The following is a 21,928-nucleotide window of genomic DNA, read 5'->3' as shown; positions in this document are numbered from 1 at the left end:
TCCTGGCCTTGGCAATTCTTCTGACAGTTCCTTGACATTTGGTGGGAACGGATCATGCATCTCGTTTCTGGACCAGCAAGGCAATGCTTGTACGTACATGTAGTTGAAATCATCTTGCAGGCCAAAAGATGGGACCTGGAGAAGCTGGTGGCTTCTTGGGTTATGGTGTGGGGAAGAAGTCACAGTTCTGCTGAGCTCCTGCTTGGTAAGCAGTGGTCCTGTTCTGGCAAAGAGTGCATGAGACCATCTTCTGGGCACCTGGGGATGATAAGGTAGGTGAGAGAGGTGACCAGCCATCATGGTTTTGGTTCTTGGTCTGTACACCAGTAGTCACTTGTGAAGGGAGTTTATCTAACTGGGAGTTGCCTTCTTCACAGTCTTCTTTTGGAAAGGGCTGGAGGCAGTGGTGAGACCTTCTCATCGACGGAGTTTGGCTACCACCCAGCTCAGGGAGGCTGGGATATCTGAAGAAACAGGACGTTGCATTTTCCAGCCTCTTCTTACTATGCCTGGCTCTAATAGCTCTCACGTGTGGTGTGGAGGAGCTCACAGGGACGTTTCCGTGCTGTCTAGCCTCCGCTTCGCCTGGCCGCAGTTACAGGAGCAAAGCTGCGATGGTGTAACAACCGTCCTAGACCAGAGCCGGAGGAGCAAGTGGGCTCAACAGCCGCTCAGGGCTTTTGGGTGGGTTTCTTTTTGGCACTGCTGATTCTAATTAAGGCTCGCAATTTGTGCTTTTGGAGGTCTGGAAGGAGAGGACCCCTGATGTATGATTTAGCTGCTTTGGACCAAGCGTCTGGCGTTGAGGCACTGCCCAGGGCAGGTTGGGGATCTGCGGTGGTACGGAGACTCTTTGCAGTCCCCCAACCAACAGGCCTTGCTCCTGCGCTCGAGGAGATATTAATGGTCCGATCTGGGATGGGGGGAGGGATGTCTCGCCAGGCCAGGAGGCCAAGCCTAGGGGAGCTTGTGGCTCCTGAGGTCCGAGCACAGGCACAGGGATGGGGCTTGTGTGTGGCCACATCTCTGGGACCCTGAGGAGGGGCTCTGTGGCTGCAGAAACATCCCGGGCGTACCTGTGAGAGACGAGGAGGGGAGCGCCTGGTGCAGGTGCTGCTCAGGCACCAGATGGTAGCATGGTCCAGCCTAAATGCTGTGATGTGGGGCCTGATCCTCAGCCTGGCTCCTGCCCCTTCCTCCCCCTCCACCCGCACGGGGTGTTACGATCTGGTCTAAGGCAGGTTGCACAATTTATTTTCCTGTACTTAAAGCGGGATTTTGGCAGTCAGGGTCGGGAGGCCTCTCTGAGGAGCGCTGGCTGGGCGCCCTCCCACTGTCACGGGATCACGCTGCTGTCAAAGGCTCTGCTCTGCCGGGCGTCCTTCAGCGTGGCCTTCTGCCGCAGCTTTGGGGCTGATGGAGGCAGTGCCCAGGCGGCCGAGACACCACGGACATCTTCAGCAAGGTAGGTGGGAGCAGTGGTCATCCCAGCATGGGTGCTCTTATGCCAGACCGAGGTGAGGCCCATCATCTCCAATTCCCATGGCGTGGCAGCTATAAGGAGGACTCATCCACTTCTGCCATCTGCCCATGCAGAGAGGCACCATCCCATCCTTAAAGCATCCTTACTCACCAGTCCCAGGCTCTTGTTTCCTGCTGTCTCCATCACTCGCCTTCCCTACAGCCAGCTGGTAAATTCGTGTGGATAAAGGGAGGGCAGGAGATAGATACAGGAAAATTACTGTGGTTGTTGCTGCAGGAATATGCAGTAGGATCTGCTATTACGTTCGCTGACGGTGTAAGGGGGGGAAAGGATGCGAGTGCTAATTCGTGCTCTGTGTGAACGTTATTAATGTCATCCATGGTGATATAATTGCTTTGCGAGGAGAGCGGCGGGTGAGGCTGAGCATGCCCGGGGAGGGAGGATGAGATAGTTGGGAGTGATGAAAGTGTTTGTGGCCAATAAAGGGCACGAGGGTGATGTGGCCAAAACAGCTGGAGAGAAATACCAGCTCTGCCCATGTCCGTGTCGTGCTCAGACCGGAGGGCGGAGAGTTGGCAAACGTGAAGCCCAGAGCATGGAGTAGCTGAGGCTGAAGGTATGTGACACATGGGGTGGGTTTTCCAGGAGAAAAGGTGAAGAAAAAAGAAGGAGCAGAAGATGGTGGTGAAGTTGGGAGTTTGGAGAATGGGAAGAAATCATGGAGTTACCCATCCGCTGGAGCAGGGTGGGGAGGACTTGGAGGGGATGTCCTGTTTCTGCCACGATGATCTCGAGTTGGCAGTGGGACATCCAGGAAGGTTTACGAGCGGGAGAGGCTGGGTGGAGACGTTGGCCTGCGAGTCCTCGGAGGAGGGATGAGCTCACCAGGGAGAGGGTGTCGAGAGGGCCGAGGAGGAGGGCCGAGTGCTGAGCCTGTGGGGCTGGCACGGGGGCGAGCGTGTGGAGGGGTGCGGTGGTGGGGAGGGGCTTAGCGGGATGTCCTCAGATGCGTGGGGGATGTAAGGGACGGGCTGAGCGGGTGGAGGAGGAGGACATGAATGTCTTGCTCCATCCATGGTCACAGAGAAGCTGGCATCTCCTTGCACCTTGTTTCAGCACAGGGGTGATGCATGTCTTCGTTTCACCGCCGTGCTGGGAGGTGGTGTGGGGGAATGGAGGCAGTCCCTCACCTGGGGCCGAAGCGGGAGTGGGGAGGGGAAGGGATGGAGCTGGGAGGTTGTGGGGTGGGATCCACCAGAGAAGCCGTGTGAAGGAAGGGTTTCTGGGAGGCTCGGGGCTCATTTGCTCCCATCCTACCATCCTATTTCTGCAACAACAGTTAAACTTAAAAGAATAGCCCTCAACCCCTGCAACCCGTGGAGGCCAAAGTGAGAGAAGCCCTTGGTTTTACCATGAACCCTGGGGAAAGGTGAGCTTGGAGAGCACAAAACCGGAGAGCTACAGCTAAAGAAAGGAGATAAGGCAGAGTGTCAGTGCAGCCGGACCCAGCACCAGCCCGTGCTGAAGCGGGCAGCTCTGGACCATAGGGAACGGCATGAAGAGGATGCAGCTGAGTGCGCCCGGCTTGTGGAAGGACAAGGGACAAGTGAAATGCACTGGCCGGGGGCAGCTTGGAGCGTGCCGGGCGCCTGGCACCGCAGTCCCTCCAAATCCAGCACCCTGCAGCACAGGGATGAAGGCAAGAGGCGGCGGGTCCCTGACTCCGCATCTACGGGCAGTTCTTGCCCACTCCCGGCTCAAACGCACCTCGAGACCATGGTGAGATGTTTCCAGCAGCACACGTAGCAGCTGTGGCCCCTTGGCTGCAGGCAGGAGAGCACTGTTTTAGCAGATGAATATCACCACCCTCTCGACAGGAGGAAGTCGCAGACTTACTGAAATCTAAGATAAGTGGCCTCTTAAGCCAGCGGTGTGTCAAGTGGTTAAGGCAGAAGATTAGTGAGCAAGCTCTCCTCCCACCGATGGGAAAGCAGGGATGCAGCCTGTGGTCCAAACACCAGCATCTCCCGAGGGGAGGCAGGAGGAGGGACAAGGACGTCCTTGGTGTCCCCTTTACACTGTCAAGAGGCCTCACCTGGGCACCTCTCTTCCTGGTCAAGGACTCTCTGGAGGAGACCAACAACTGTCAGGTGTTTGCAGCACGTCCTGGTTTTACACAGCCCAGTGGAGCCTGATTGCTAGGAGAAGAAAAGCCCGTGGCTCATTCAGCACAAAATCCTTATTTAATAGAGAAAGTAAATATGAAAAAAAGGCATTTCCTCCCCGCTCTGGTGCTGAAATTTACAGTTGTGAGAAGAGCCAGAGCGCTGCGGAGCTGGGGTATCTCCGGGTGACATTTACAGGGCTCAGCTTTCATCGCAGCTTGAAAAAATCCCTTGTGCAGAGATTATCTCCACACTGATCTGGATTGTCTTGTTCAGCTTTGGCCTTCATCCTAGATGGACAACGAGCAGAAACCTTGGCCAGTGGCCTGAGGTCTGTGGCCTCTCTGCATGAGCTGGGAAGAGGAGGAACAGCCTCCAAGGTACTTGAGAACTTGCAGTGAAAGAGATGGAGCTGGGGGGGCAACGCTTTGTTCCTCCCCTGAGGGTTTAATACTGCACCCTTGGCCAACCGAGCCGTTGAGAGGGGCAATCCCTGCTCTGCACTGCTCTGGTGAGGAGATCTCTGGTTTGCATTGAAGTGGATCCACCCATGGTGGCTCCACCTCGGGGTCTCCCCTGGTGTCAGCCCCGCCGCCGCCTGGCACCCTTTGCTGAAGGATTTTTGGAGCTGGGGCCGGGCAGGCAGGGGGGAGGCAGCCGGGGGGTATCGGGGGGATGCCGCGATGCAAAGCTCCCTCGCCCTGCGCTGCTTCGAGTCAGTTGTCAGCAGCCGTCCAGCCGGATGGTGTCTGGAGGCTTTCCAGCGACCACAGACTCTCCCCCAGCCCATCACTGCCACAGCACAGACGGGATTTAATGTATGTCTGCGCGTTCCCCCAACCTTTCCCCTCTGAAGATGAAGCAATGAAGAAAAACAAGACTGCAGGTTTGCGAAGACGCCCCCCAGCCCAGAGGGTGATGGTCTCAGCTCCGGGCTTTTCTGGACCATGCAGAGAGCTCCCAGCTTGCACCGGAGGGCTCGGCGATGCCACCCCATGCCAGCTCCTCGCTGCACTGTGGGCAGATGTTCCTGTTGGCTCGAGGTGCCATTTCGAGGTTTTTCTCCACTCTCTTTTTGCCTCTCGACTCGCAGACAAGTGGGTGAGGGAGAGAGGAACCAGTTCGCTTTCCACCTCCCCTCGCAGTGCCCCTCTGCTTATTAGTTCTCCAAATATTTCGTCCTGCAGCCCGGCAGCAAGGACTCTGCACTAACCCGATCCCAGGCAGAAGGGAAGCCGGAGCGGGTAGGACAGCGCGTTATCCTCATGGCATCGCTCCAGGCCAGCCCGCGGGGAGCAAGACAGGGCAGCTGGGGCCCTGCTGCACTAAATCCCGGTGGTCGGGGCACACATGGCAGCATCCCTCCGGCTCAGCCCTCCTCTCCTGCTGCCCGAGGGTAGCGGCAGAGCACGAGCAGTGCCTTTCCCCCCAGCAGCATCTTTCCCCACCCCCAGCAATTGCTCCACTTTATCCTTTTGCTTTTCTCAGCAGCCCAGGAGATGGGGGCTGTCCCCAGGGCCCTCACTGGGTGTGGAGAGCAGGCATGTGGAGGAAGAAGAGGAGGCCTGGTTGTGGGATGCTGGTGAGCAAGGTGGGGGCAGTTATGGGACAGAGGAAAAGAAATCCCCTGGGATTTCTTCCCATCAGCTCCCAGCTCCATTAAGAGTCACTGGATTGCGGGTACCATGGCCTCTCTGGACCCTCTTCACAGTCTCCAGTTAAAGAAGGTGCTGGAGAAACGAGGGGGGAAGGGGCCTTGCAAGGGGAAGGGGAGCGTGGGGGGAACATTGCGTCCTCCAACAGCCCTGGGCAGCTGCTGAGGAGCTTCTGTAAATCAGAGTGGCCACTGGAGCTGCTCCAAAATCCATCCAACGCCCAGGAGGCCATCGAGCATCCCACAACAAGGGGATGCAGCAGTGTCCCACGTCCCCCTCATTACTGATCACCCTGGCTGGGCTGTCCCCGCGTTGAGCTTAACTCCCAGGGACAGTGCCACCCCGTCACCGTCGTGCACCGGGCTGCATGCGCTGGCTGCGCTCCATCCCCTCCCGAGGCTCAGCCAAGCCAAGCAGTGCTCTGGGATGCTCAGCGCATGCCTTAAACAAATAAAAATAACTGTGAGAGAAGATACCGAGTGCCTAATGCTAGCCTCGGCTTAAACACCTCCCGTTTGCAATGCTCCAGAGTCAGCAGGAGCTCATCCGATGAGAGCAGGCATCACGCAGGTCCCCAGCCAGCCGCCGAGAGCAGACACGTCCCTGCTGGCACAGGACACCAGGGGCTCTGGCTTCGGCAATAAATAAAGCAAGCAAACAAAACAAAATAAAAAAAAGCCAACAATGATCAATTTTTTGAAACTTTAAATATTTTTTTTTCTTTAAAATCTGTTTTCTTCTGGGGCTCTGTCTCTGTAAAGAGCTGTGCTCTCCCTGCAGCGTCTGGGTCACTTCCCCAGTCCTGGCCGTGGGGCAAGGGAGAAGCAGGGTCAGTTAGAGAGGGGGACGGATGGGTGCTCCCCTCCGTGCATCACCGGCACGTATGGATTTCCACCACCCGATGGCAGGGTTTGCACTTGACGGAGCAGCACCAGTGGAATTTGCAGCTGCACCTTTCCACAACCTCCACTTCGTCCGTATGAAAGCCGCGGCCGCAGCACATCAGCTCGCAGCCATCGATAGCCTTGGAGGTCTTGTTGCACTGCCGGCCGCTGGTGCCCAGCACCCCGTTCTTGAGGTCGTGGTCACAGAAGTCGGGGCTGGAGTCCAGGTAGACAAGGTCCTCATCCGTGTGCGGCTTGAACTGGGAGTTTTTGGGCACCAGCACTTTGGTGGACCCGATCTCGCTCTGCTCGACCTCCGTGGCACCGTCGAATTTCTCCTTCAGGACGTTGCCCACTTTGCGGAAGGGGGGCATGGCTTTCCAGCACGTCTTGAACTCACACGAGCCTGAGACGCCGTGACACTTGCACTCCACCCGCATGTTGTTCAGGATCGCCTGGAGGAACGGACACAAGAAACGAGACGGGACAGTCAGCTCGGGATGGACACAGCAAGAAGGGTGCGACATGCGGGGTCTGGAAGGGTTGTGCAGAAAGCGATGCTGATGCACGTGAGCTGATGGGATTAAATGAAGCCAAACAGGTTCCAGCAGCGGCTGCAGACCCCAGCTGGGATGCTGCAGAGCCGCACTGGCTGCCGGGGTTTCCCCCTCACCATTACCTTCCTCCCTGCCTCGTTGTTGTGGAGGTTCATTAACGCTCTGTTGGAAGAAGCCCCTTTGCTCCTCTCACGGACGTCGACGAAGGACTGCGAGAAGGCCACGCCGTAGGCGATGTTATCGGAGCAGCCCGACCACTGGAAGCCTAAGGCAGAGAGCACGGATGAGACAGATACAGCCAGCCTGCCTTGCTCGTCCTCTCCAGCCCCACTCTTGCTAAAATACAGCTGACCTGCCCCCTCTTCTGTCTCACTACCCACTGGGCTGGGCTGCCTAAGGGGACTGGGGAAGCTGGGGAGTGTGGACCTGGGGGGGGGACATGGACAAGATGCTTTCTCTGTCCCATGGGTGATGCTCCCAGATGCCTTTTTGAGGGACTCACGTAGACTAACAGGAGGCTTTTTCTTTTACCTCCTTTCTGGATGGCTCCAGGGAGTGTGCATTTCCATGCTTGGCCTTTTTGCATCCCCGCTCGATTGCCCCCGGCCCTGCATGCTCACCCTGTGGGCTGCCGCCCTGCACCGTGCGGTCACATCCACACTTGTCCAGCTCGCCGCTGCTGCAGGCTCGGGTCACTGCGAAGGCCACCCCTGCCGAAGAGATGGCATAGACGAATGCTGCCTCCCGCGTCCCTGCAACAGCACAAATGATGGTGGGAAATGTGGCAGCAAGTCTGAGACATGCGAGAGGGCTTTCTGGAAGGCATGCAGCCAGGTGGCCAAAGACCCTTGGTGGGTGGTTACTGTGTCTCTGCTCCTCTTCCCTCCTAACACTGGTGTTGCACATAAACCCCCTTGAAAAGCTGGTCTGAAAACTGGTTCTCGACAAAATACGCTATGCCGAGCTATCAAGTCAAGGCCTTTGCTCCGTCTCTTCCTCCCAAGGTGGGGTACCCCAGGCAGGACACTCATCCCCCCTACTCCCAGGCACGCTGCCTGCTTAGTGCCAAGCCCGCGCCAGTCTCAGCAGAGACGCCTCGACGCTGGGAGATTGTTTGCAGCTCTGTCGTTTGCAGTGAGAGCCCTGTCTTGCAATAGCGAGGGAGCTGGGAACTGCCCCACAAGGTTAAAAACATGAATGCGATGGGCAAATTATAACTTGGCAATGAGGGCGATGCAAAGGCTGTATTGCCAACGTGGGGAGAGCCCTCCAGAGCTTATATGAAGAGACTGTCTTGCCTGGTGCTTGCAGGACACCTCTGCCATGAAATCCCTCCTGCATCCAAAATAGCTGGCTGCTTTCCACATCCAGGAACATCTCCTGCAGCTGCAGATCCTTGCCATCCTCTCACCCAGGGTCCTGTAGCTCCCAGCACCTCCCAAACTACCCTGCAACGCTCCACTCTGCTCCCAAAGTGCCTTGGAAAATGACGCTGGCCCCCAGGGTGCAGCCCCTTCCCAGCTCTTGCGTCTACCGTTGCGGCGTCCCACAGTTAGGAAGAGCTTGTTTGGGAAGTCACGGGACAGCCCTGGGCATAAACACACAGGGCAGCGTGGCCAGGGATCAGCCCTTGCAACACCCAAATCCCCACCATCCTCCGAGGCTGGTTGAGGACACAGCCCCTCGTTTCCGAGCAAGTAGGGTTGGCATTTGGGGTAGTCCCATGCTAGGGGTAGAGGGGGGCATGGCTTGCAAGCAGACATCGCCCCAGCTCGCCGGTCGGACGGAGGGCAGCTACTTTGGTGGTCGCAGCCCAGACTTTGGTGGCCCAGCTGTAATCTGGCCCGGGCGGCAGTGGCTGGGGAGGACCCAGCCAGTGCGGGGACTGAACCGCCTCCAAGTTAATCGAGGTTAATAGTAGGATCGTGTTGGTCGGTTTGTGCTGTGGCTGCCTAAAAAGAGACGACTTTTAGTTTCTGGTATTTCTGGTATTTCCAGTCCCTGAACCTTCACAAGAAGAGATCTTCACCCCTGCGTTGAGGGGAGGAAAGTCAAACAAGGAGCTGGGGGGGGGGAGGCTTTGGTCTATGGGTCCTGGGATGGGAAGCGAGACGGTGCATCAGAGGTGGCAGAGGCACCCGAGGGGAGGCAAGGGCCGCTTCGGTGGTCTCCAGGAGTTGCAGAGGGGCTTCCCCCTCCGCCTCCTCACCCCGATGCTCTGGGTCCTTGCTTGGTTTGATCACACCCCCGTGCCTCCGAGATGCCTGCGCACCGCTGGGATCGGAGGGGCTGGGGGCTGCCCTGGCCATAAATCCCCGCTGAAGGCTGGCAGCTGGGTGATGGCGGCGGGCGATGATGCTGTCCTCAGAGGGTCCAGCCACCGTGTGTTTTACTCGCATCGGGCGGCAGAGGGCTGTCCTCCCAAGGTCTCACCCGCAGACGGCTCCGCTGGTGAGCGGCGCGCCAGCCTGGCAGTGGTCACCGCTTCAGGGCTGCCCGGAGAAGAGACCGACTGAATCCAGCATCCCGCTGCAGCCACGGCTTTGCGGAGCGAAGCTCCCGAGCTTGGCGGGGCAGAGATTGGACCGCAGGGTGACTTTAGATCCCTGCTCGAACTTAGCATGTCCTTGTAAAACGTCCAGGCTCTCCGGAGGCCCTGGCCTGGTGCCTCCATGTGATGGGCACCTGCTGGGTGTGAAAAACGTTTGGGAGAGGAAGCACCCAGCAACTGCAAGGGTCTGGATTTGCTGCCCCTAATACAGTCAAAAGAGCCCTGCTGAAATGCCCAGGGAAGACCTGTCCTCCCCAAGATCCAACGCTGGGCTGTTCCCTATGCTCCCCAGCCGCTGGCTCAGGGGCAAGCAAGCAAAACCTGCCTGCAGCCCACCAGACTGCTGCTGTAGCCATTCCCCACGCAGCAGCACCCCAGGCACATGTCCTCTCGGCTCACCTTGCGTTACCACCTTGCCAAAGACGGGCAGGGTGTCCAGCGTGGAGCAGTTCCAGCGGCGGTTGCGGAACTGGTACTGGCACTCCTCGATGGCCAGCTGGGCTCCACGCCGCACCGAGTCCATCACCTCCAGGTTCCTCTTGCACATCTGCACCTGGCGCTGGATCAAGCCCTTCAGCTTCTCGCAGGTCTCCTCCTCGGAGATGCTTCCCACTGAAGACAGCTTCGCCAGGTACCTGCCGTGACAGCCAGCACAACTGGTTAGGAGGCAAGGGTTGGGGGAGCATGAATCCACGTTCAGCTGGGACACCGTGCACCGCAGAAAGCGAGGAGACCTAGCCTCTCCTCCCCTCCGTAGCTGAGAGCTGGTGCCCATCTGGGGTCACCTTAAATCCACAGGATGCGTTTTTGGCTGGCAGAGAGCAAGCCCAAGCAAAACAACCATCCCTCTGCAGCCTGGTCCCCTGTCTCTTGGGGAGCCCAGCTGCTGGCTCCCCTTTGCCTCTATTGCCTGCAAGGAAGATATTTTCGGCGTTGTCTGAATGTGCCCGGTCAGGTCTCCTGAGTACCGGCACATCCAAGTGCTACTAGGAAAAGCCAGAGGTCTCTGAAGTCAGCCAAAACAAGCAGGACAGGCGCTCGGCTGCCAGCTCCAGCTGCCACACTGCTCCCGCAGCGTGGCTGTGTGCTCATCACGGACAAACATCACCCTCCAAACCACTTCCCTCCTGGAGCCTGCTTTTAGCTCCCCCGGCCCCCAGCAGGCAAGGATGGGCTCTGGGAGCTGCCAGGTTTCCCACCACTTGGGATTTGAGCAGGGCTTGAAGTGGGGAGGACAGAGTCAGGAGCCGGCACATGCTGGGCATCTCCTCCACCAGCCCAGCTCGTGAACATGGCCACGAGGTCTTTGCTGACCTGGAAAAGACTGGCCCTGCGTGGAGATGACCATGTGCTCTGCTTTCCACCGTCCCATCCTCAGCAGAAGGAGTTACAGAGCTGCTCTCAAGTGACAGCATTAGGAGGAAGAAGAATCTTACCCTTTTGGGGCAAGCACCCCGCAAGCTCTTGGCATCTCCCCACTGAGCACGTGAGCACGGTGGTCCATCCTGCACATCCCAGTAACCCAACCCACCGCGCCCTGCACACGTGCGTGCTTGCCCATCTCCCAGGTCCATCCTCCTGCCCCAGCCTCTGCATCCCAGAGGGGTTTTAACAGACCCGCACAGCTCGGTCAGGCTGCTGTGTAATTCCAGTTCTTCTGTCTGTACCTGTGCTGGCACGCGCCTACCTGAGCCTCCCTCCTTCCCGTGGCTGCCGGCACCCACTTTAAGTGACGCTGCCACGGGTGGAGCCCCATCCTGCTGTGGAGAAGGGAGATCCCTGCACTGGACAGGCAAAACTCACGCTTGCACCCGCTGACCGCACCGAGCTTTAACATCCTCAGGAATCGCCAGCGTCAGCTCACGTTGCTACCTCGTCTGCACCGAGAGATGCGAGTACCGAGCAGAGGCTTTTTGGAAGCCTCATTCCTTGACTCTGCATTTCCCAGCCCTACAGAGCTTGTGGGTTTTTTTGTTTGCTTGTTTTTTTCCTCCTCCTCCCAAGTTGCGACATCCTGCTAAGAATTTTTCCTTTGAAGCCCTGCTCGCCTCCGAGAAGTGACTGTGCAAAAGTGGCTCCTGCTCCCTGCCTGTTCCCATGTGTCCCAGGAGGCAGATATGCTGACTTCAGCCACAAAATCAAGTTGTCACAGCCTCTTCCTCCCATTAGCCCTGCCAGTTTGCCCCAGGAGGAGAGAACAGGATTTTCTCTTCTGTGCATCAGCAGAATTATTCACCAGCTTGGTTTCACGCTCACAACTGGGGGGCCGTGGGAGACGGTGAGAAAGCCCACTTGGCTTGCAGCGTCCGTGGGGAGTCTGCATGGCGAGCCGTCAAAAGCATTCAGCTTTCCTTGTGCGTGGAGATCACTTGATGCAATGCCTCTCGGACAGCGGGAAGTGGCAGGCTGCCGTGCTTTCAGAGCCAAGTTCTTTTCTAGCCTTTATACCAGCTAAGCATCTTTGCCCAAAGCCTTCTGCTCCTCCAAGGGCACAGCCCTGTTTGCAGAGGACTGGCCGCGTGGCTCCCTGATGCCCACTGCTGGCTTGGAAACGCCACCGTGGCCAAGCCCAGGGCTGTCACGTTTCTGCTGGCCCCCACACCATGCAACGAGCATCCTTGTTCCCGTGCTGTGGTCCTGGACATGGAATGTGACAATTGCTGTTCCAGCATCTTGCTGCTCTCGTCTGAGCCAGGATGAAGGCAGCAAACCATCCTCCGGAGCTTTGAGGATGTTTGATGCCGAGCAAGCCCGGAGTGACTGTGACAGCTCTGTCCCCTCACAGGTCCAGCCATGGCTTCAGTGTGGGCATGGGGAAGCTGACACGGGGCAGAGTGGTGGGATTCATCCCAAGACACCGTGGGTTGGTTGATCAGCTTTGAGCCTGGAAGCCAAGAAAACCAGATTCTGCCTCCAGTACTAAGCCCTTGTGCTGATTTGGTTTTTCCCCCCCTGCTGCAACTTAAGCAGCATTTATCATAGCAGAGAACCAGCTCCGGCAAAGCAGCACGGCCGGTCCTGCCGATGAGTCAGTGCCCCGTCCGACTGCAGGCACCTTGGCAGGAGAGAGCTGTGCCGCAGGTGTAACAGCCACATTAATATCAGCTCTGCTCAGGATGGGGGCATCATCTCCTTTTCTAATATATTTCCCAGCTTGGTGGGTTTCTCCAGGCAATGGGGAGCTATAAATTCAAAGCACGCACAAGACAAGCGTGACAAGAGCCTTTCAAGCCTTTCCAAGTAGATGTGCCTGATAAGATGCCTCCCCAACAAGCATTTAATGCTGTTTGGGATGATAAAACGAAGGCCAAGGATGCTTCAAAGATAGGTACAGCTCTCCAAGAACAGGTCTGGTAATTTGTTTTGCAAGGCAGGCAAATAAGATGAAGTTATCCAGAATGGTGCTCTGGCCTCTCTCCCCCGTGACAGATCCTCTGTATGCCATCATCCCTCCTCAGCCCATGCGTGTCTGCCTCTCCTTGGGGATGGAGGCAACTGGGCCTAAAATGCCACGGCCCCATCAAACTCCCAGCTTGCTACCAGTTTCCTACATCCCATGCGTCCCACCCCTTTCCAAACAAGGTGCGTTTCTTGGTGGGGGGAGGCTCCCATCCTGTTCCTTGGTCCCGGAGGGATCCGGAGGTTGAGTCAAGGATGTAGGGAAGGACCTTTGCTGAAGGACCTCAGCTTTGAGGCTTTCACATGGCATCTCTCCCCACCATGTTCAGGGGCGCTGGACAGGAACATCTCGCCTCTTTTCCCCTCTCTGGGGCAGGTGAAGGGCGAGATAAGAGCTGGGAAACGTGCTCTGCCTTCACCAGACCTCAAAGATACTTCTACCCCGCGACTCACAGAGTGTTTCTCAGGGCTGTGGAGCACAAGCAAGGCACCAAACCCACCCGCAGCATCCCACGGTCACCATGGAAACCTGGCTCTAGCACTTCGCCTGGTCCTTAAGGAGGAACTTGCTCCAAACTTCATTTTCCTGGACTGAGGTGGTAGAAACCACAGACAAAGCCTTTGTCTACCTGCACACACAGCGAGACAGGCACAAACTCAACAGTTCCTGCCCTCTGCAAGGTCTCGGTGCAGATCTCCATCCTGGTTCACATCTCGAATGCTGTGCAGAGCTGTGCAGAGCTCTAGGTTATGACTTCAGTCTCACGTGCAGCCTCCAAACAGCCCTGCTTGTGGAAAAAAACCCCAATAATGGCGTATTTTCTTCCTTTTTCAAGACTGGGCAAATAAATAATGTTTCAAGGGGTGAGCTGCTGCCCAAGCCATTTGTTCAAGTTTTGTCTTCTTGCTTCATCATGGCATTTATGTTTCTTTTCTCCTGCCTTTAAATGCAGATGAGTCACTCCCTTTTAATAAAAGTCATCGATTTAACACAAAAATGATGGAAGGCCCTTCCTTTTTTTCCATCCACAATATATAGATCAAGATTGAAGCCCCATAATGTAAGCAGCTGCAGTTGATCCACCCTGCAAGATGGCAAATAAGGAAACCTCAAATCCAGGGAGCTTTGAAAAGGTGGGGCAGGGGGGAAAGCCCTACGTAAATAAAAATGACGATAATAATTTCAGGAGGAAGACTAATCGGTGGAATGACAAGCCGACATTGGAAGAGCCACAGCGGTTGGCAGATACAGCCAGAAGGAGAGGGGAGGGGATTCCCTGCTGTGGGAAGGTGTGGAAATTTGAGTCATTGACAAATTCTCAACAGAGGCGGGTCAGGGAAGATGTAGCAGATGTCTTGGAGAAAGCAGAAATCTCTGGTGTTTCTTTTATTTAAACAAATGAGTTTCAAGTGTGAGAACTCTTCATATTGTCTCATTTTGGGAATATTTTCCTGAAGATGGTAACAGTCAGACCCAGGCCAGTGGCATCACTGATAGGTCACTTAGAGATGCTGAGAAGTCAGATGAGCTCAGAAGCTTCACCCTGTTCAGCAAACACTCAACCTGCCTGGGATACCTGCCTGGGCAAGGCCACAAAAGGCTTGCTCAGGTCTTAAATTGCAAAGATGCTCCAGCTCTGCTCCTCTCTGAGGGTCACCCTCTGCCAACGCCCTCCCTGCTCGTGGAGGAACAAAGTCAGCCCGGATCAGCAGCGCATCTCTGTGCCTCTTGTGGCTGGACGTATGGTCAGCCAGTGACTCAGGGGTGTACTTGGGGTTGAGACTGCCTTGTGCAGACAGGTTTCTTCTGAGGAAGAAGAAAAGGCTTGTTTGGGACGGAAAAACCAAAAGTGCATAAAGATAGACAGACAGATGCATGCAGAGAAGGGTACTGACCAGGCACCGCAAGGAGCCTGTGCCAACAGGGCCAGGCTTGTAGGTACCACCCACAGCCTTGGCATGGTTCAGCAGGTCTGCCAACTTGGGCATGGTCCTGTCAGGATCTGCTGGAGACCTGCAACCTGCAGGACTGCCCTCATCCAGCTGATGGCTCTGCAGCAGGACATGTCCCTCCCAGATACCAGGCATCCCCTCCTGGGATTAGATATCCCACCTTTCCATCCCTTCTAAGTGTAGACCATGATTTACAAAGTCATCATCTGAGAGGCTGTCTGGTTTCTTCCCTGGAAGAAGAGCAGCTCTCTGGCTCAGTCCTTCCTGCCACAGTTCCTGCACATTTCATCTCTTGGCTGAAACCATGCTTTTCACACCCTAATCTCCACCTCCAATTGCCAAAACGGTCTCCCAGGAGGAGGCATTGCCATGCTCACCACTACCTGCCTACAGACCTGAGTGTGCAGCTGTAGGAGCCTGAGCTCAAACGTGACCCTACAGCTCAAATCCTGTCCTCCCACATCTTGGACCCTGCACCTAACACCATCTGCACCTAGCAAACACCCATCTACCCATGCACCAAACATTGCTGGTGGCCTGCTTCCCCCATCACAAGTCTCTGGGGACAGTGTGATGGCCCGGCTGCTGGTCCCAAGCCAGCGCTGCTTGGCTTTCTGAGCATCCCGGGGCAACATCTCCACTTTGTGATGGGGAAGACCAGGGTGGAAGCTGGGAAGACCGGGGTGGAAGCTGGGAAGACCGGGGTGGAAGCTGGGAAGACCCTGAGAGCAGCAACCACTTTGGAAATCTGCTTTGGATGTGTAGGAAATATCTTTTACTGCATCTTCCTTTGCAAGTTAATAGAAGCTACGCCTGGGCTTGAGCACACCAGCAATGCCTTGTTGCAAGAGGAAGCAAGTGCAGGCCACCGGGCTGAGCTCTGCGGGAATTCCCCTCATGCAGTGCTTCAGGCTAGACCTGGTTGGAGAGAATCTGATGAGCTTTTTGTTTCGATCAGAATTTACAAATAGGTGGTGAGAGGAGACTTCTGCAGGATTAGTTTGATCTCGCCCCACTTGCGAGAGACCCCAGGCTGCTCTCCATCGGCCAAGATACTCAATTAATTTTTTTCCCCCCAAGTAATTTCATGAAAGCACAATACTGGCTTCGGTTCTGCTGAGCCAGCCAGATCCTGCAGGCCACCTTCCCAGCTGCATGGCAGCAGCGCCTGGAGGACGCTGTCGGGGGTCACCCACAGGCGTGGGGGGAGAGACCCTGGGGCTGGAGCCAAGCAAAGGTTACCTGCACTTTGTATCCAGAGCAGAGCTTGTCATTCGAGCAGCCTTAGATGACTGAGATTTTTGTGGGTTCGCAAGGCTTTCAAGCTTTAAGAAAAAAAATCACCAAATATTGTAAGAGCCAGCGTCGTTGCACTTGTAAGGAAACACGGAAGAACCTCCTGGAAACTGTTAACTTCCAGGATTGCTCAGCAATTTCATCATTTTAAGAAATCCCAAATAAATGGCTGTAATTCATTTCTCTCCATCTGCAAGGATGAATTAATTGAGAGGACAGTAGCTCTCAGCAGAGTAACATAAACATTTTTTTGCTTCAATGCAAAAGTCCAGTTCTGACTCATGGAGTCAGAGCAAACCATTGCAAAAAAGAAATCTGCTTCTTGCTATTGCTGGTATTTGGAGCTGACCCAATTCTGCACAACCTGGGGTGCAGGGTGGTTTTATCTCACTCATGTCCATCCTCCCTCGAATAAGGCCCTGCTACTAAAGACTGGGGAGTAGCTTTATTTAAGGCATCCTTTGGAAAAGACAAAAATGCCCATCACCGCCGAGGAGCCCGAGAGCACGGATCCCTCCTACACCCTGGCACACGCCGCCCTGAACCTTCCCGCCAGGCAGGACCAGAGCTCGGAGACAAGCCAAGCTGGTTGGAAGTCCAGCGCCAAAATTGGCGGAGGTCTCTTGCCTCTGCAGGATGCAACCCTTAAAGCCAGTCTGTTTTCATTGCTGAGCTAAAATAAGCTGGTTTTGTCAAAAGCGGCAAGACTTATAAATAAATGAATGAATAGAAATTAAAAAATATTTCCATTGGAGGCTGCTGGTTTCGCTCTCCCTCCCCACACCCTTGGGGAATGGGTGCCACTGGTTGCACGCACCAACCTCACAGACCCGGCAGGTTCCCAGAGCAATGCAAAGATGCTCTGGGTACCCCAAAAGTGGAGAGCGACTCACCCACCCCCGCAGTGGCCCTCAAAGCAAGGAAGTTCTCCATCCAACCCAATCGGTGCAATCCGCCATCCCGCCTGCCAGACCAGACGTGACCGGGGAACCTTCTCGATGCCATCCTCGCACCCAAAAACAAGAGCGCAGGGAGGGGAGCGGGGCTCGGCGGGCGCAGCTCTGCCCCGGAGCTAGCTGCATCTGCTGAATCAGCGCCGTGGCGGCATGGCATCTGCTGGGAAAATGCTGGACCGGTTCCTCACCAGGTGGAAAAATGGGAGGGTCGCACTGACAATGCAAAGAATCTCGTACAAAATTCAACCAAGCCAGGCTCAAAGCGAAGTGGCCTCTCCCCCCTACCACAGCTGGGGAGATTCACCTTAAAAAAAAAAACCAAGTCTGGTTTGAAACCAGAGGGATGCAAGTGTAGGACCCAGGCATGCTTCTTCCCAAATCCTCTACATTGCACAATGACCCAAACTGGCACAAAATGAGCGTTCAGGCTGCTCTTGCAACATCCCCACTGCAAAGCTGGCAGGGGTGAGCATGGAGAATCAGGCCCTGCATTTGTAAAGCACTTTGTGATGTTCAGATGAAAGGGGGCCAGAGAAACCCAAACTCCTTTTATCCCTCCCTCTCCAGCCCTTTAAAGTGGTTACTATTAGAGGGCAGCTGCTTAGCCAGGCTTGTTCGGACACTTGCAAGGTCTTCAAGCTTTCCCTGAGTGCTCAAATTCATTTTTTTTTTAAAGGGTTTAAAAGCCCATCTGTGCTCCTGGCCCTTTAAGCCAAGACTCAAGCCCAGACGGAAGTTTTAAACCCCTGTAAATAGGGGGTAGACAGAGCTGCTGGTGGCACACCCTGCTCTGCAATGGCATAACCGCATCTCCGGCTATTCAGCGTCCGCACGGAGAGCCTCCTCCAAAGCCAGTTTTGGCTGCAAGAAAATGGAGAGAGGCTGATTCCCAGATAGCCTGATAACCAGGGGTCTCACCCATAAAGGACCCCTGCCCTGTTGTATCCGATGCTTTCCGGGCATGGGAATTGACTCTCATCATTCAAACCACCCACACAGCCACAGATCCCAGCCGCCCCAACGCCACGTGCAGTTAGGGGATGCTCACATCCACGCGCCACTTCGCACATTTTCTAGTTCACCTCTTCAGGTGGACTTCCCTCCCTCCAAAACAGATAAATAAATGAATAAATAAATAATGACTGCTCGCCCCTTACCTCCCACTGAAACCGGAGCCCTGCACTCCCATGCTGGCTTCAGAGAGGTGCTCGTTTGGCTGAAACCCTCTACAAAACACTCCCAGCACTGGGATGGTTTTGGACCATTGAGAGAACACGCTTCCAAATCCAACCACGTTGCTGCATGGCCAGGTTGAAGAGCTGAATCGAGTCTGTGAAATGTGAGTTGCTTTGGAAAGTAACTCGGCTGTTTCCCCTGTATAAAGGGTGTCCCTGGACTCCTCCCGCGCACAACCAGCTAGATCTAAAAGGCACTAGCTACAGCCCTTTATTTAATTTTACAGTTCTGTGCCTGAAGAGGCAGGAGGAAGAGCTTTAAAACTCTCTGAGCCTCCAAAGGCAGGAGGAAGAGCAAACTTGAGGCTTTCACGAGAAGGAAGAACAGAGCATCTCTTCAGTTTTGGAGAACAGAGGTTTTCTGGATAGGCAGCAAGCCAAGCAGCGACTCCCAAAACTCAGACACTGAGAAAACACACCTGAGGTTTGCTTCCTAACCAGAGAGAAAGTACCTTGGTCTGTTTAATGAAAAGATTTGGCAAAGTCCCTTCCAGCTCAACGGTCGCTGTAGCAGAGCGATCCCTCTGAGATACCTACACCGTCTCCCTTTTCTATGGGATGGGGTGGCTCGGAGGACACCATTTGCATGGCCAAAACGAGCCCTTCCCCACAAAGCCAGGCTTACAGAAAACCTTCAGCTCAAGTGTTGCAAGCGGCGTCTCTCCGAAGCGCTGGGGGAATGCGAGTCTGGACAGGTCGAAAGAAGCTTTAGGGGGAAAAAAAAAAAAAAAAGAAGTCACAACTGAGCTTAATCACTAATCCAGCAGGTTTCTGGAAAAGCAAACTTCACCGCGCGCTGCCACCCAGCGCACACACCTATGCGCAGAAGTATGCGCCCGGCGAGGCTGGATCTGGCCCCGGTGTGCTGGGCGCGGGCTGGCAGCGCCCGGGCAGCTCCGCGATAACGCAGAGCACGCCGGAGCCCACACGCGTGAGGCTTCGCGAAGACGTACGAGGCACACTCATTCCTTGAATATCTGATAACTCCTGGGATCCTTCTAACTCTGTTTATTGCCTCTGGCAGCCTTTGTTTCTGATGTGAGAAGATAAACAATGGGAATTGTCTTAATCCTAAAGGCAAAGAATAAAAAGCACCGAGCGGGGGACGATCCTTTTATCACGATACATTTGCAACATCAAAAAAACCTGCTCCCCTTCCTTTCAAACGCACTGAAATGCATCTGCTTTTCCTCCCCGGTTGGCAGGAACGAGCCCTCCGCTCTCCCGCGGCCGAGCCCCGGCGCCCACCCCTTGCTTCGCCAGCACGGAGGGCTGCACGCAGCCCTCCCCGGCCGTTGCAGCGAACCCCCCTCCACCTCGGCTTCCCAAATACGATCCCGGCTGCGTGCGGGGTCCCACCTCTGCGCATCCGCACCGGGCGGCTTGTCGACCTCGCTCATGAACTCCCCCTTTGCCAGGTGCTTCCCCGTGCCTGTGCCGGGGCAGCCGAGGCTGCTCCTCTCCAGGGACCTGACATCATCCCCCAGGGCTTCCTCAGCAGGACTTTCTCCCTGCAGGAAAAACACTCCCACAGTTCCCAATATACCTTCACCAGAAGCGTGGCAGCTTAAAAGACCACCTTGATAGCTGCTATGATCCACCCACCGCTTGCCGGAGACGCGTGGTACGCAAGTCGCTCCATCTGGCAAAGGAGGAGGGGAGGAGGACTAAGTGCTAACGCATCCCCAGCAGCTACCGACGGGCGAGCACCTTTTCCCACGGGCAGGACACTTGGAGAATGCCGCTGACCTGGCGCTTTCCCGGGGCGTAGGGAGCATCCTCCAAAACCCACCCACGTCCCACAGCCTCCAGCAAGCCAAATCTAAAGGCAGGAGAGACGGGAGCCATATCCGGACGCGGAGAGGACGCCTCGCGCAGGGGATGTGCTTGTGGGACCGTGCCCACCTGGGCACAGGTGTCAGGAGAGGCACAAGCCACTCGGGATCTTTCATGCCGGCAGCCCCGGGGACTCCGCACCCGGCCACAGCGTACCTGCCCTTGCCGGTGGCGAGCCGGGGAGGTGAGATGGAGGTGGCTCGCGTTCCCAGCCTGAGAGTGGGTCTGCTGGGTGCGTGCACCGGGAGCTAATTAGCTCATGGCAGCCGGCGACACTGGGAGCAGGGGAAGCGCCATCTCCCACCAGAGAAGATTAATGGGGAGGAACTGGCGCCTTCGTTCAAAGTTAGGTGGGAAAGTGCTGTCGTGCTCCATTCCCTCTGCCCCGGGAGGGGTCTCCCCAGAAGACAGTCCCACCGCCTCGGCAAACACGCAGGAATTTTCCAGAACGATTTCCGCCCCTGTTTACCTTACACATTATTTCAGTGTTTGTTCAGTGGGTTCCCAGTGTCACCGGGCTCCTCTGCGGCGTGCAGCAGCCCCCCGCCACCTATCTGCCCACCGGGAACGGGGGTCCACAGCGCGGGCAGCCCTGCCCGCCGCAAATCCCCGGGGCTGGCACGCTCGGCCGCCCCAGCCCTGCCAAATCCTTCCCTGGACCGCTGGCCCTCACGCGGCACCTCGCCAAGCCCCGGGCCCTGCTCTGACCCCATGCCCTGACCTCCGTCCTCCGCCGGCGTGGCCCAGGTTCGTAACTTAAGGACAAAAAGGGGACGGGGGCTCGATAACCAGCCCTGGTCCAAACCGCCTCGATGAGACGCCCGAGCGGCCGGGGAGGGTCGGCATCCCCCGCAGCCCACCTGCCCGGGGAGGCAGGCTGCGACCCCCGCCGCCACCGGTCTGGGGGTCAGCAGGGCCAGCGGGTGCCCGGCGCGATGGGGACCGAAGCCCGATGCCCCGCCGGCTACCGAGCAGCATCGTTGCGGGGGGTCGCGCCCCAACGTCGCCGCCCCCGGCGGCACCTGCTCCGCCGCCCCGGCGGGTATCAACAAGTGGCGGCGGCGGCGGCCCCTCCCCGGTCGCCCCCGGTCCCCTCGCCCCGCGGCTACTCACAGCCAGTTGCTGGCGTTGGCCGAGAAGGTGGCGAGGATGATGAGCAGCAAGGAGCGCAGGAAATACTCCGGGCTCATCCTGGAGGGCAGGCAGGGGGAGAGCGAGCGGAGCCGGAGCCGGAGCCGGAGCCGGAGCCGGAGCCAGCGGCAGCTCCCCCCGCGCCCGCCCGGGGCAGCCGCGGCCGCCGCCGCAGGTGGGCGCCGGGCAGGAGGCGGCGGCGGCGGCGGCGGCGGGCGCTGCCCGGTGGATGCGCCCGCGGCGGCCGCCGAGCCCGACTGTCAGCTCGGCCGGCCCATCCCGGGATGGAGCGGCGGGCCGGGGGCGGGCCGGGGGCGGGGGCAGCCCCGGGGGCCGCCCCAGCTCCGCCGCTACCTGGGCGGGACCCGCCGCCGGGGACACCCCCGGAGGCGGGACGGCGGCGGGGAGGGCACCGGGGGCTCTGGCGGAGCCCCCTGCCCCGCCGCGGGCCCCCCCTCCGCCCCGCCGCGGCCGCCGGGACCCCCCGGGTGGGTGCGGTGGGTGCGGCGGGGTCGGGGCGCGGCGGGGTGCGCTCCCCCGGGAGGCAGCATCGGGAGGAGGCGAGGAGGGTTTTTTCCTCTCGCATTTGATGCTTTTAGGGTAATTTCCCTAAAAAAATTCCCTAAAAATAAAAGCGTGGCTGTGGAAGAGCAGAGCCCTCGGGATGGGGCCTGGCGCTGCCTCGGGTCTCCGTATTGCTGGGAGCAGCCCGGGCATCGCCGAGCCTGCGTTCCCGGTTAACCACCACCCGCTGGATCGGGAGGGATTTCCCAAATCCCAGTTTCTGAGGCTTCACCGTAAAGGCCGACTTTTGGCATTTGATAATT

General features: G+C 57.0%; 1 protein-coding gene across 1 annotated transcript; it reads right to left on the bottom strand.

Moving 5' to 3' along the window:
- Positions 1–5,439: 5,439 nt before the first annotated feature.
- On the bottom strand, positions 5,440–21,281 carry WNT4 (Wnt family member 4). Its single transcript, XM_087755773.1, has 5 exons — positions 21,084–21,281; positions 9,695–9,930; positions 7,365–7,496; positions 6,867–7,009; positions 5,440–6,642 (listed from the first exon to the last, which is right to left on the bottom strand). The coding sequence occupies exons 1-5, from the start codon at positions 21,158–21,160 to the stop codon at positions 6,175–6,177; spliced, it is 1,056 nt and encodes a 351-aa protein (XP_087611899.1). The 5' UTR covers positions 21,161–21,281; the 3' UTR covers positions 5,440–6,174.
- Positions 21,282–21,928: the final 647 nt, after the last annotated feature.

The sequence above is a fragment of the Nipponia nippon genome, unplaced genomic scaffold, assembly GCF_047370975.1.
Source record: "Nipponia nippon isolate SJK-2023a ecotype South Korea unplaced genomic scaffold, ASM4737097v1 scaffold_19, whole genome shotgun sequence".
NCBI classification, from domain to species: Eukaryota; Metazoa; Chordata; class Aves; order Pelecaniformes; family Threskiornithidae; genus Nipponia; species Nipponia nippon.
Note: the sequence above shows the minus strand (reverse complement) of the source record. Positions and strands in the feature narration are given on the sequence as shown.